Below are 14,089 nucleotides of genomic sequence, written 5' to 3' on the forward strand. Positions count from 1 at the left end.
AGTTCGAGGCCAGCCTGGTCTACATAGTGCATTCCAGGACAGCCAGGGCTGCATAGTGAGACCCTGTTTTGAGGCGGGGGTGGGGGTAGGGGGGGTAGGTGCGGGGGGGGGGGTTGGGGGGGCAGGGAGAGGATAAATAATGAACGTAAGGAGCTGAGGTAAAGATGCAGGACACGGACTCTAAGGGTGGAATAGAAGGTCCACAGGACTCAGGTATGGGGTCTCATGCACCCCCTGGCCTGAGTCATCAAGGAAAACTCTCAGGCCACACAGGAAACTCCGGCCTCATGGGGAACGTGGGGCAAAAACTATAGACAGACAGCCTAAGTATGTTCCCGTGATGCAGTTCTCTAAAACACAGTTACAGATCCAGGGTCAACAACGGCTCCAGAGAGGAAATAGGTTTAGGAGTCTGTTGAAAACGAACAAACAAAAAAATCACAAAAATTGATTTTCTATATAAAACAAAAGAGAGAAAACTCTAGGTGGTGGGAACGAATGATTCTCTGAGCCTATGCCATTCTTGACTGGCCGCTGCTATAGATGGGGTCTCAGATCCCACAAGCCAAAGAGCAGCTGATCTCACACTGCTTCCTAAAAGGCACTAGGTGGGGCATCTGACTTGGGCTTCACCATCCTGTGGAGTTAAAAAGGGCTGAGGGATGGGTTGCTAGAGTGTTTGCCTTGAGTTCTATTCCGTAAACCTGCATATTAAAAGGGAGGGGAAGAGAGAAGGAGACGGGGAGGGGGGTAGAAAGGTGGGCGTGGTGTGCTCTTACAATCACAGCACTGGGGAGGACAGGCTCAGCCTAGTTAGTAAGTTCCAGGCCAGAAAGAGACCCAGCCTCAAAAAGAAATGTGTACCATACCTAAGGAATAAAGTCTCAGGTGGTCCTCTGATTTCCACACACACGTATATGTGTGCAGGTACCCACACTAACATGAACACTCACAAGATTCGGTTAATATAATGACCTTTGCTTAAAAGCATCGCCAACAAGAATCTTTCGTTTCAGCTACAGTAGTCAGAAGTCTATTCTAAAAAACATGCCCTAGCCAGGCGTGGTGGTGCACGCCTTTAATCCCAGCACTCGGGAGGTAGACGTAGGCGGATCGTTGTGAGTTTGAGACCAGCCTGGTCTACAAAGCAAGTCCAGGACAGCCAAGTCTAACACAGAGAGACCCTGTCTCGAAAAACCAAAACCAAAACCAACCAAACAAAAAAACCCAACAACAACAACAAACACGCCCTGAAGAATGGGGTACAGAAAGATAGCTCTTCAAATTTTGATTGAATCCAACTTAGGGAAAAAAAAATGGTTTCTATTTGTTACATAGGCAGTGTAGCATATGCCCTTAATCCCAGCACTTGGGAGGCAGAGGCTGGTAAGGCCAGCCTGGTCTGCATAGTGAGTTCCAGGACAGTCAAAGCTATAGAGTGAGACCCTGTCTTTAAAAAAAAAAAAAAAAGTAAGATACTGAGGCTGCAGAGTTGGCTCAGCAGTTAAGAGTATATGTAAGTCTTGCAGAAGAACCAAGTTCAGTTACTGAAATGCATGCCAGGTGACTCACGACCACCCATCATCCCTCTAGCTCCAGGGCGCCATCTGGCCTCACCGGCACCTACACTCATGTGTACATACCCTCATACTGACACACATGAGTTAACAAACTTCAAAATAATAAAATTTTAAGCTGGGCGTGGTAGCGCATGCCTTTAATCCCAGCACATGGGAGGCAGAGGCAAATAGATCACTGTGAGTTTGAGGCCAGCCTGGTCTACAAAGTGAGTCCCGGACAGCCAGGGTGACACAGAGAAACCCTGTCTCAATAATGATGATGATGATGATGATGATGATGATGATGATGATGATGATGATGATAACATTTTGGCTGGAAAGGTAGCTCAGCAATTAAGAGCACATAACTTCCCTTGCATAGGACCGACATTCTTCTCCCATCGCCTGTACGGTGGCTCCAGATTTCTGTAACTTCTATTCCAGGGGATCTAATGCCTCTTCTGACCTCTGTGGGCTCCTGCACACATGTGATGGGCATACACTTAGGCGTACACATACACATAGAATAAATAACAAAAAAAAAATCATAAGATAAGATCACTTAAAAGCCAGGTACTAACCTACAAGGCCACCATACCTGAAACTATTAAACATGGGCACACTGGTGTTTAGTACTTCACTGGCCATTGCTAGCTTTCAGGGCACCGTACACAGAAAGACGAGAGAAAGAGGTTTTCTGTCTAACTGATAGGAAGAGAGAGCAGCAGGACAGTACTGTCACCATGTAGCAGGTGCCTTCCTCCAGGTTCCACATGTATGCCAAACACCTGGTCTGCTTAGGCCCCTTCCCGGCACTGCGCGTACACAGCCTGGTTTCCTCCTAAGTCTTACCATCATGTGGGACAGGCACATACATCCCTGGGCTAAATTCAAAGCCATGTCTGTGCTTGGGGAGCCCTGGAGACACAGGGGAGCCCCCTAACCCAATGTGGCTGTGGTAAAGACTGAGGAGCATTGAGGAAAGCTTGCTAAACAAGTGACCCCTGAACTTGAACTTGGGGATGAATAGGAATGAAGGGGCAGAGAGGGATGGTGCAGGAATGAGAAACAGCGTGGGGCTGTGCATCGCGGCGTACACCTTTAGTCCCAGCAACCTGGCAGGCAGATGGCTCTCTGTGAGTTCGAGGCCAGGGCTCTATAGTGAGACCTTGTCTCAAAAAAATAAAGGGAGGGAGGAAAAGAAAAAGAAAAGGGAAAGGAGAAACAAGGGCCAGGTGTGATGGCACACATGTTAGTCCCAGCACTCGGGAGGCAGAGGCAGGTGGATTGCTGTGAGTTCGAGGCCAGCCTGGTCTACATAGCGAGTCCAACAGCCAAGGCTAACTAACACAGAGAGACCCTGTCTTGAAAAACCAATAATAATAATAATAATAATAATAATAATAATAATAATAATAATGAGGAAAGAAAAGAAAAGGAGAAACAATATGAACCAAATAAGCTTCCGAGACTAGAAATGTTGTCACTAACATAGAGTAGGACATAAAATGAACACACAGCCAGCCATGGGAGCCACACTAGGGCCCCTTGGGAGCACTGGTATGATGTTTAATCAGAGGAGATGGAAGTCCAGATGTGTGCTCTATCCGAGGCACTACTGGAGCTGTGTGGGAAATGTAGGAAAGGCAGAGACTAACATCAGGGTGATGCGCAGAGACCACTGGGCTGACGTCAGGCCACGGTGTCGGGAGAAGAAAGGTGGCCACAAATGATGACAACCTCACAGATGTAAGAGGCGGGACTCAGAATCCATGAGTAGCTGTGGTGACTGAAAGGGAAACCCAGGGCACATCTCCTCCCAGTCTGTCCAACTGAAGCATTGGTCGCTGAGGGTGACACCTGCTCCAGAGGCACCAGCACAGGGGTCATGATCTGAGACCTAGTTGAGTGAAGTGGTCATCGGCTATGCAGACCCAGAATCCCTGCTTGAGGGTCTCTAGCTCCTAAAGGGGCAGTGGGAACCCACCCGGGTGCAGAGGGACACGGCCTGACAAAGATGCTTTACTAAACACCACCACAGAAAAACCCTGAGAGGTAACAGTCAGACACGTCCACTTCAGCTCCCTCCTGGCCATTCTCTCCTGCCCATCGTAAAAGCTCAGGGACTCAGAGAGTTGCCACTGACCTCTGACTGACCTCTATCATGGTCCAGAGTTGAGCACATCAGTGTCCCAGGAAAACAGGCAGAGCAGGTCAGTCACACATTTCCTACCTGGAGAGCCCAGCCTGATAACCTTCGCTCTTTTGTAGAAACGAGGCCTGGAAAACACCTTGCATGACGCCAAGCACTGGCATGACATGGAACTGCAGAACCTGGGGGCCGTGGTGGGCAGGCTGGAGGCAGAGCTGGCAGAGATCCGCTCAGAGACAGAGCAGCAACAGCAGGAGCGGGCACACCTGCTGGCATGCAAGAGCCAGCTGCAGAAGGATGTGGCATCCTACCATGCCCTGCTGGACAGAGAGGAGAGCAAGTATGGACATGACTCGTGACGTGCCTGAGTTCCTCCTTATCTGCAGGAAGGCATGCACACACAGGGCGGGGGCGGGGCTGAGTCAGTAGGGAGAGAACTTGCCTAAGGTACACAGAGCCCTGGGTTCCACCCCTAGCAACGCATAAAACTGCTCATGATGACCCAGCGGTCACATTTCATTCAAGACCAGAAGAGGAAGCAGCAAGAAGCCTTTTTCTTACGTGACTCTTAAACATCCCTCTTTTTTTTTTTTTTGGTTCTTTCAAGACAGAGTTTCCCGGTGTAGCCTTGGCTGTCCTAGACTCGCTTTGTAGACCAGGCTGGCCTTGAACTCACAGCCTCTGCCTCCCGAGTGCTGGGATTAAAGGCATACACCACCATGCCTGGCCCACCTCCCCTCTCCTCCCCTACCTTTTATTGAGATTTTTATTTATTTTTATTTGATGTGTGGGTGTTCTGCCTACACGGAAGCCTGTGCATCTCCTCCGTAGTACCTGTGGAGATCAGATGAGGGAACTGGTTAGATAGCTGTGAGCCACTACTTGGCTGCCGCGAACCTAGGTGCTCAGAAGACCCAGTGCTCTTAGCTGCCACTGTCTCTCCAGCCCAACTCTCCAACATCCTGAGGAGGCTTCCTGTCGAATTTCTCTTACCTGACTGACCATACTGGCCTACAAGGGCTGCTGAGAACAACTCTGTTTAACCTGGACTCTAGAGGGAAGGCAAGCAAGATGTTGGCAATGACAATGGGGCTGGCCAGCCATGTCTGCCAAAATCACTCACACATACACATAGACATATGAACTTCTGAACATATATGTATGTCTTCTCTGATCAGTAGGCACATCCAGGGGGCATGTGCATAAGCTTTCGGGCTTAGCTTCAGTGTACATTCTTTCCAGAAATCCATGTCTTTGTTTTTCTTCATTTTCTCTGTCTTCATACTTCCCTCCGAAGTCTTCTTTATGGCACATTGAATTAAGAATAGGACATTAAGGGCTGGAGAGATGGCTCAGTGGTTAAGAGCACTGGCTGTTCTTCCAGAGGACCTGGGTTCAATTCCCAGCAACCACATGGTGGCTCACAACCATCTGTAACTCCAGGCCCAGGAGATCTGACACTCTCTTCTGGCCTCTGTGGGCACCAGCATGATGCTCAGGCATATATGCACACAAAACACCCATACACATAAAATAAATATGTACATTTTTAAAAATAAGAAACAGCAGCTATAAAAGACAACTTGAGATGGGTCAGCAGGAAAGGTGCTTGTTGCCCAAGCCTGACACGCTGAGGTCAACCCCAGATCCACATAAAGGCAGGAGAGAACTCCACAAAGTTATCCTCTGATTTCCACCATGTGCAGTACGTGCGCATGCACACACACACAAATAAATAAACAAAAATAAAGTACCAAAGACCACTTAGGGGTCATATACTCCAACCTCTCACACCTCAAGCGAGAACAGGAAGGCCCAGTTGTGGGGAGGGATTTGTCCATGGCTTCCTGGAGCTCTTCCAGAGAACATAGAGCATCCCTTTGCTGGGAAAGCCACCTGCAAACCTTCCAGCCCCTCCTTTCAAGTGGAAAACATCTCTCTCTCCCCCCCAATTGTCTTTTTGTTCAAACACTTCCTGTGGATGTGAAAGACAGATGTTCCTAACAAAACTAAAATCTTTCAGATTCCTATGCACATCTGAATAAATATACAAAGGCATTTTAAATAACCATGGAAGAGTCGGGGTGGAATGTAGTTCAGGAACATAGCACCCACTGAGCGGCTGTTCTACACAAGTCCAGCCCTAACCCTGGCTACCTTCATTGCCTCCTATGCCCGCCAGGATGCCGCATATCCCCAGTTACTGACAGGATTCACATGCCAGAGTTCCGGAAGTCATTTGTCTAAAATACATCAAAACCACAAACCAGGGCTTCGAACCTTTGCACTGTCTTATTCCAAAGACCAAATTCTTTCTCATAACACAGCTTCCTTCCTCCACACTCCTACTGCGTTTGTCTTTACCAACGTTCTGTCTCCGCCGCTTCTGATTTGCGTGTGTTTCTTTTCAGCTAACGGGAAACACAAAGGCAACATCCGCTTTTCACAAAGAAAACTGCACCTTCCTCAGCCACCCACCTGTGACGATGCCTGAGGAACCTCAGTCAACGCTGAGTTTCCTAGTTGACTCAAACGGAGCTGGAAATCTCCCTGGGAGTGGAGAGGGCTCCTTCCCCTCTCCTTTATGTAGCCTGTAGCTTGAACAACCTAGGCCTCTCTGAATAAAAGCTTTGCGTGCAACTCCCTGATTTCCATTTTGTGTTAACTCACTGTTGGTGCAGAGACGCTCCTTTCTACCTGCACACCGCACAGGCGCTTTGGGGATTTTCACTGGCATCTTATGTGTATGTGTGCGGGTTTGTTTTGTTGGTTCAAAAGATGGACGCTAGAACCTTACGCATGGCAAGCATACACTCTATTGCTATACTACTCTCCCAGGCGGGCGAGCCACGCTTAGATATTTCTGGAAGGGATGTTGACTGATACCATGAATCTCACCATCACCTCAGGGTCAACTGTTCTGGGGTTTATCACACATAAGCGCTGTTCAGTTAAAAGTTCTGCGCTTGACAGGTATCCCAGTGACACCGATACACCCCCCCCCCACTACACACACACACACACACACACACACACACACACACACACACACACACTTTTGCCAGAATAGGAATCAGCCTGTTGCTTTATTGAACACACCATAATTGCAGGCATCACGGGGCATTCGGACCTCATGAATGCCCGGTATACATATTTATATGCACACACATCTCATTTGTCCATGGCAGCGCACCTCTCTGTCAATTTCAGCCCATGAGAGACTAATTAGGGTGTTGCTCACCCTCTTTGCAGCCTCAAAATTGCTTTTCGGGATCCTCACACCAGCCCCCTCAAGGCTTGGGCCAGCCAGATTTATTCATGCATCTGCTTCCTACGCAGACAAGATCCTCCTGCCTTCGAATTAAAATTGAAACCACCACCTGCGTCCTATCCCCCTAGCGCTTCTAAAACCACACTCTACACCACAAAAACTAACACGTCTGTTTCTGTCGCCTACCTGCTACACAGACCAAGATAAGCTCAATCTTTGTCACCGTGAGCTGGTCACGCCAACAGAGTAATATACCTAGTATGGGGATATTTGGAGACCTTCATATGTAAAGTTCCAAAAAGACAAATAAAAATTGTTTACTTTTATTTAAAAACAAAGAGCCGGGTGTGGTGGCACAAGCCTTTAATCCCAGCGCTTAGGAGACAGAGGCAGGTGGATCTCTTTGTGTTTGAGTCCAGCCTGGTCTACACAGTGAGTTCCAGGACAGCTGATAACTGTTACACAGAGAAACCCTGTCTCAAAACACAAAACAAACAAACCAACAACCTTTAAAGAGAAGCAAGTGGTCCGGTTTGGAACTGTGTCATGCAGATTTCCTTGCTGGCCTATAGGACCAAAGAAAGTGAATTCTTGAGTCTCCCAGAAGACCAGTTACTTAGACTTTGCACAGTATCTTTACATAATTCAGTTCATTGCCTGAAGTACAGAAATAGGCAAGACACTGCTTATGCTCCATTTCAACCACGCATCCCCTTCCCCTGTGGCTGCGCACTAAGGATTGCTCCTAATTAAACCACCTGGGTCTGAGAGCCACTCAGGAAGCCAGTGCAGCTGTCCCAGCCATGTTGGATGCTGCAAGTACTATAGCAGGTTTATTTTCTTTCTTCTTCTTAATTACTGCCTCTGAGCCGAGACCTGTTTCCAACCTCAACACAGCCTGGAGCCTGGAAGATTGAGGACCCCATACAGATTTTTTGGGTTTTTTTTTTGTTGTTGTTGTTGTTGTTTTGTGTCTACTTTTTTTTTTTTTTTCAGAATCTGGAAGCCACTGGAAAGCAGGGAGAGTAGGTGTGCACTCTGAGTTTCTCCCAGAAGCACACTGCGTGGGGCTGCACACTTTAGACTCTTCTGCCCGGCAAGCTCAGAGAGCAGGTGCCGCAAGTCAGTTAGTTAATCACCTTTTGGCAGGGGAAAGCGGTGACTGACTGCTGCTTCCACTTCCCAGCACAGACTCCTGCTGCCTCTAATGAGGCTTCATTAGCAGGTATGAAAAGGCCCTGCTGGCCCCTGGTCGCTGCCAGCGCCTTTTTAAAGTCAGGCTTCCTCTCCCAACACCATGGAACAATTACCCGTTGGCAGGTGGTTCTCTGACAGGTGGTGGGGGAGGCCGCTGCCGCCGGCGGTGACAAGCGTTTGTTCTGGAGTCATGGGTGAAGGGCTTTGACTGGATTCCTCCAGAGCATAATGGAGCTCTCTTTCCACACAATGCAACTCAACTCCTCTGGACTCTGGATTTTCATGTGTGCACGGCCCTGCCCATGAGATTGCTACAACAGCCACTGGCTTTGAGACCCCACCCACCCCACCCAACAGCCTTTGATAACAATGTTCCTAAATTTTACTTCAAGGTTATTGGCAATGCTTTTTGAGCATGGCCCGATGCTCAGATGTTTTGACAGACTTGGGGGGATACCAATAAAAGGAAGACCATTCCTGCCCTCATGGGTTGACAGTGTTGGTAGGGCATTCAGATGTGCGTGTAAAAGAGGCAGGGAAGCAAGGAACAAAGCAAGGTGGCACTTTACAGTTTGCATGGCCCTCTTCCCTGAATTCATTTTGTCTTCAAAGGCACGAAAGTAGTCAGCCGGGTCTGCCTTCAGTTGCTTTTCCACAACAGGATTCAGTAAGTGCCAGCCAGCAACACGCCGGCCTTTGCTGAACCGCCTTACCCACACTCTTCAATAAGCCCTGGGATTATGGCACCTGTTTCTATTTAACTATATTCATTTGTTTGTTGGGAGGAGCTTGTCAGGCTACAGACGGAGGTCAGAGGACAACTTTCGGGAGCTGGCTCTCTCCTTCCACCATGTTGATCCTGAGGTCAAACCCAGGTCATCAGGCTTCGGCAAGCATTGCTGGTGCAATCAAGTGCCTCTATGGGCTGTATAGGAATTGGACAAACATAGGATCTTATTAATGGTTGCCATTGGCAAACGGAAATGTAAGATGGCTAGTTTGTCAAATAACCAATTACTTTTAGCAAAGTATGCACTACATATTATATTATATAAGTTTTTTTCCACATGCTTTTCTTAAAAAACAGGGTCTTACTATGTATCCCGGCTATCCTAGAACTTACTATGTCGAGCAGGCTGGTCCAGAACTTACGGAGAGCCACTTGCCTCTGCCTTCAGAGTGCTGGGATCAAGGCATGTGTCGCCACACCAGTATTCTTTTTGTTATTGTTGCTACTGTTGGTCTGATTTGGTTTTGGGTTTTGACACAGGGTCTCCTGTAGCCCAGACTGACCTCAAACTTGCTAGGTAGCCGAGGAATGGCCTTGAACTCCTGCCTCCCTCCACCTGCCAAGGAGTGGGATTATAAGCATGTATTGCCTCACCCAGTTTGCACAAAATAGTCTTTGGGGGCGGGAGGTGGAATGGGGGTTTGAAACAGGGTTTCTCTGTGTAGTCCTGCTTGTCCTAGAACTCACTCTGTAGAGGAGGCTGGCTTCTAACTCGGAGATCTGCCTCTGCCTCTGCCTCTGCCTCTGCCTCTGCCTCTGCCTCTGCCTCTGCCTCTGCCTCCTGAGTGCTGGGATTAAAGGCCTGCAGCACCACTGCCCCGATACAAGGTAGTGTTTTAACCAAAAGCTGTCTGAGAGTGGAGGCTAGCGAGGCCCCTCAGCTGTTAAAGAGCATCCAAAGGACCCCAGTTCAATTCCACGAAAGGTGGTTCCAAGTCAGTGGTTCTCAACCTTCCTAACGCTGCAGCCTTTTAATACAGTTCCTCATGTTGTAGGGACCCCCCCAACCATAAAATTATTTTTGTTGCCACTTCATAACTAATTTTGCTACTGGTAAAAATCATAACATAAATATCCGTGGTTTTGATGGTCTTGGGTGACTCCTGCGAAAAGGGTGGTTAGACCCTGCACCCCCCCCCACCACACACACACAAAGGGTCACGAGAACCGCTGTCTAACTCCACCTCCATGAGATCCTCTACCATCTCCGAACACCTACACACATCGAACACACACTCACGATTAAAATAAATATCTAAAAACTTATCTGGCAGTCCTAAAACTATCAGGCAGAAATACTCCCTGTTTCACGCTCCCCACACAGCTCTCACCTCCAGAGACACATAGGAAGTTGGCCAGGATACCCCCCCCCCCCACAGGAATTAGGGAAGGGGCCACTCAGACTATGTGTTTGCCATCCAACCAGCATGTCCAGAGATCACCCGCTGGAGGAGTGAGCAATAAAGCAAGCTATTTTTGAAGCCGGAGGGACTGGCTTAATTAGATCATATAGGCTGGTTATTTTGAACAAAAGGTTGATCAGAAGCCCAGCACAGACAGATCTGTGCAGTCAACAGAAAATGCAATTTTCCTTCTTATGCTCCAGAGGAAACATTCTGTTCTCCTCTTCCTATGAGCGGAAGGTAATTTACACCGTGGGGAGTCAGGCTCTCTGCATAATTCTCCGTCCAACACAAAAGCCATGTCGCATATTAGGAGAGCCAGCTTTGCAAGGTAGACAGACAGGTAGCAAACTGTGCACTTGCTTTGTCAAGTCATAGGTAGGTGTGTGTGTGTGTGTGTGTGTGTGTGTGTGTGTGTGTGTGTGTGTGTATGTGGTATGTGGTGTATATGTGTGCTGTGTGTATATGCGTGTATGTGTGCCTGTATGTGTGGTGTGCCTATATGTGCATATATGTGCCTCTATGTGTGTGGTTTGTGTGCATATGTGTGGTATGGTGCATGTGTATATGTGTGTACATGTACCTGTGTGTGTGTGGTTTGTGTGTATGTTTGGTGTGTGTGTATGTGTGTGCCTATACATGCATGTATGTATGGTGTGTGTATAGTGTGTTTGTGTGCACATGCACATGTGTGTGTGTGCTCACACATGTACAAGTTGATGTAAGCAATCATGCCAACATGCCAAGTAGTAGTTCCTCCCTGCCATAGTAAATCATTTTCCTCCATAAAGATTTACATATCCCCTGGTAAATGTCAATACATGTTAGGTTCCAACAACATGATATATGCAGAATGCAGACCCACCTGTACATAACCTAGCCTGGTCCAACAGAAACAGAATGTAAGCTACATAGATGTTGTGGTGTGGTGTGGTGGGGGTTGTTTTGAGACAGGGTTTCTCTGTGTATCCTTGGCTGTCCTAGAACTTGCTTTGTAGACCAGGCTGGCCTTGAACTTATAGAGACCCACCTGCCTCTACCTCCCAAGCACTGGAATTAAGGTGTGCACCACCATACCCAGCTACGTGGATGATTTTAAATATTCTAATAGCTGGGTGGAGAGGGTTATAAGCCGGTGAAATTAATTTTAGTCACATTTTAATGATCCCCCTATAATTAAACTTCTATAATTTATGATGTAATCAATAATTTAATTATTAATGGGGTGTCTTGCATTTTGGGGGTACTAGTTCTTCAAAATCTGGATCACATATTACCCCTACAGCCTACCTCAATGTGGGTAATGAATCCTCCCCCCCACAATTACTTGATCTGTGTATATTCAGATTTCATAAAAATTTTACCTGGGGGAAAACGTGCATATTCAAGTTGTTCCAGGAATATTTCAACACTTACCTGAGAACCCAAAATTTGTTTTCTTTTCTATCTTCATATCTATATTGACATAAATGGCAGCTGGAGAGATGGCTTGACATGTAAGAATACTTGCTGCTTTTCCAGAGGACTCAAGTTCAAGTTGCAGCAAGCCCCTTGCCAGGCAGCTTGCTACCATCTGTAACTTCCGCTCCAGGAGATCCAGTGCCTCTGGCCTCCTGATCTCACATGTATATATCCACACCTATACATTTATTTTTTTTTAGAAATGAATTATGCATTTTACCTACACATTACTTAAAATAATAAAAAGATATTTTTTAAAAAAACTGTCCATAACTGCTTTACCTGTTTCAGCAGAGTGTACTTGACTTTGAGGCAAAGGAATGTCCCTTTCAAAGCCACACCTCTCCAAGTTCAACCAACACGTTGACTCTTGTGCCCAGTGTTCCTAGCATCATGTTCAAAGGGGCACTAAAAACCAGCTCTCCATTTTCAGTACTAACAAAACACTTCCCAAGTGTTCTCCTTCATTTTACAGCACTTCAGTTTTTAAATTATCATGCTACTAAACACAAATTAAGTGAGTCAGTTCTTCAGTTTCTCAAGCCATCATTTCAAGAACTCAGTAGCTATACGTGACTCGCGGCTGCCGTGTTTGGTGATACAAATATGAGCTCGGCAGAGAGTGAGATGTAAAGTGGCTTTAAAGGGCTTGACAGACATGGGCACACTGAAGTGTATATGTATATGTATATGTATATGTATATGTATATGTATATACACGTATACATATAGGCATAGGCATAGGCATATGTATATATAAGATTATTTGTGAAAAATCTCACTTGAAATTAGCCAGTGACTATTGCTAAAGTTTCACAGACTCACCACTTAGCTTACATCATCCTGTCCATCCCACTCCCCCACTTGCCATAGCCAGCTCATTTGGAGGGAGTTTCTCCCGATGGGGAGTTCTTGAGCCACCCATGACATAGGCCTCTTCCTTGTCATGCAACACCGTTTGCCTCTCCTTAATCTCCTAACTGGGCAAGCTCTGGGAGTGTGGGAGCTGAATCAACTAAAGCAGGAGAGGTTAAACTGAGGCCACAGTGAGCCTTCTGGAGTGCTGGGATTACAGGCACGCGCCACCAGGCCCAGCTCTTTCCAGCTTCTTAAAACTGTCCTTAATGGTGTACTGTTCTCTGAGTACAAGTAGTTTTATAGAGGATGATGCCTTCCAACTCATGCTAGAACGTTTTTAAGGTTGTTTTTGTTTTGTTTTGTTTTGTTTTGTTTTGTTTTTCGAAACAAGGTTTCTCTGTGTTAGCCGTGTCTGTCCTGGACTCACTTTGTAGAGCAGGCTGGCCTCGAACTCACAGCGATCTGCCTGCTTCTGCCTCCCAAGTGCTGGGATTAAATGCGTGCGCCACCACGCCCGGTCTCGTTTTTAAGATGTTTAATGGGCAGACTGTTACACTGTGTAGGACTAGCTCAGGTTCATCTGTAAACTTTGATGGGAAGCTGTTCTTTAGATCTCCCAAACGTTAAACACTCTATTTCCTGTCATCCTGTCCAGGTAGATACATTTAGAGAGCTGGCTGCATGGCGCACTTCGCATATGGCAGTAAGTATGACTTGGGATGGATTCTTATTCCTTCCTCAATGCAGTGAAACATCAAAGCCCGTGACCAGCCATCTGCATCTGCTTGCATGACTGCAGACACTTCCCGAGGTTAACGGCCTCCCTCCTGCTGGACATGGGAGCATGCGCCTTTGACGCCAGCACTTGAGAACCAGAGACAGGTGGATCTCTGTGACTTTGAGGCTCGTCTGGTTTATGTTACTAGTTCAAGACTCACCAGGGCTACATAGTGGAACGCTACTTAATTTAAGAAGAAAGAAAAGAAAAAGAAAGGAAAGGAAGTAGGAAGGAAGGAAGGAAAAAGAGAGAGAGAGAGAGAGAGAGAGAGAGAGAGAGAGAGAGAGAGAGAGAGAGACTGTCTATGTGATCTTTAGTGTGGTGGTTTGAATAAGAATCGCCCTCATGAGCTCATATAATTGAATGCTTGGTCACCAGAAGAGGCACTATTGGGAGCTGTAGCCTTGTAGGAGTAGGTATGACTTTATTAGAGGTAGTACGCCACTAGGGGTGGGCTTTGGGTTTCAAATGCTCAAGCCAGGCCCAATATCTCTCTCTTCCTGCTGCCTGCTGACCCAGATGTAGAACGCTTAGCTACCTCTCCAGTACCAAATCTGCCTGCATGCCACCAGGCCTCTTCCCATGATGATAATGGCCTAAACCTCCGAGACTGTAAACCA

General features: G+C 47.1%; 1 protein-coding gene and 1 long non-coding RNA gene across 5 annotated transcripts in view; one reads left to right on the top strand and one right to left on the bottom strand.

Moving 5' to 3' along the window:
- BFSP2 (beaded filament structural protein 2) overlaps window positions 1-6,349 on the top strand; it is a 57,486-nt gene extending 51,137 nt beyond the window's left edge. For all 3 annotated transcript variants that reach the window (XM_084754401.1, XM_084754402.1, XM_084754403.1), the window contains exons 6-7: window positions 3,831-4,051; window positions 6,123-6,349. In XM_084754401.1, the coding sequence (XP_084610527.1) occupies window positions 3,831-4,051; window positions 6,123-6,126 (225 nt within the window). In that variant the 3' untranslated portion in view covers window positions 6,127-6,349. The remainder of the gene's footprint in view (window positions 1-3,830; window positions 4,052-6,122) is intronic.
- Window positions 6,350-8,544: 2,195 nt separating this feature from the next.
- The window catches only part of LOC311581873, a 30,462-nt gene continuing 24,917 nt past the window's right edge, over window positions 8,545-14,089 (bottom strand). The window contains exon 3 of one of the 2 annotated variants that reach the window (XR_014773908.1): window positions 8,545-9,104. This is a non-coding gene — a long non-coding RNA (uncharacterized lncRNA). Of the gene's footprint in view, window positions 9,105-11,811; window positions 12,012-14,089 lie in introns of those variants that run through there. The other variant, XR_014773909.1, reaches the window with a different exon arrangement.

This window comes from Acomys minous (assembly GCF_964271855.1).
Source record: "Acomys minous genome assembly, chromosome: 13".
Classification (NCBI taxonomy): Eukaryota; Metazoa; Chordata; class Mammalia; order Rodentia; family Muridae; genus Acomys; species Acomys minous.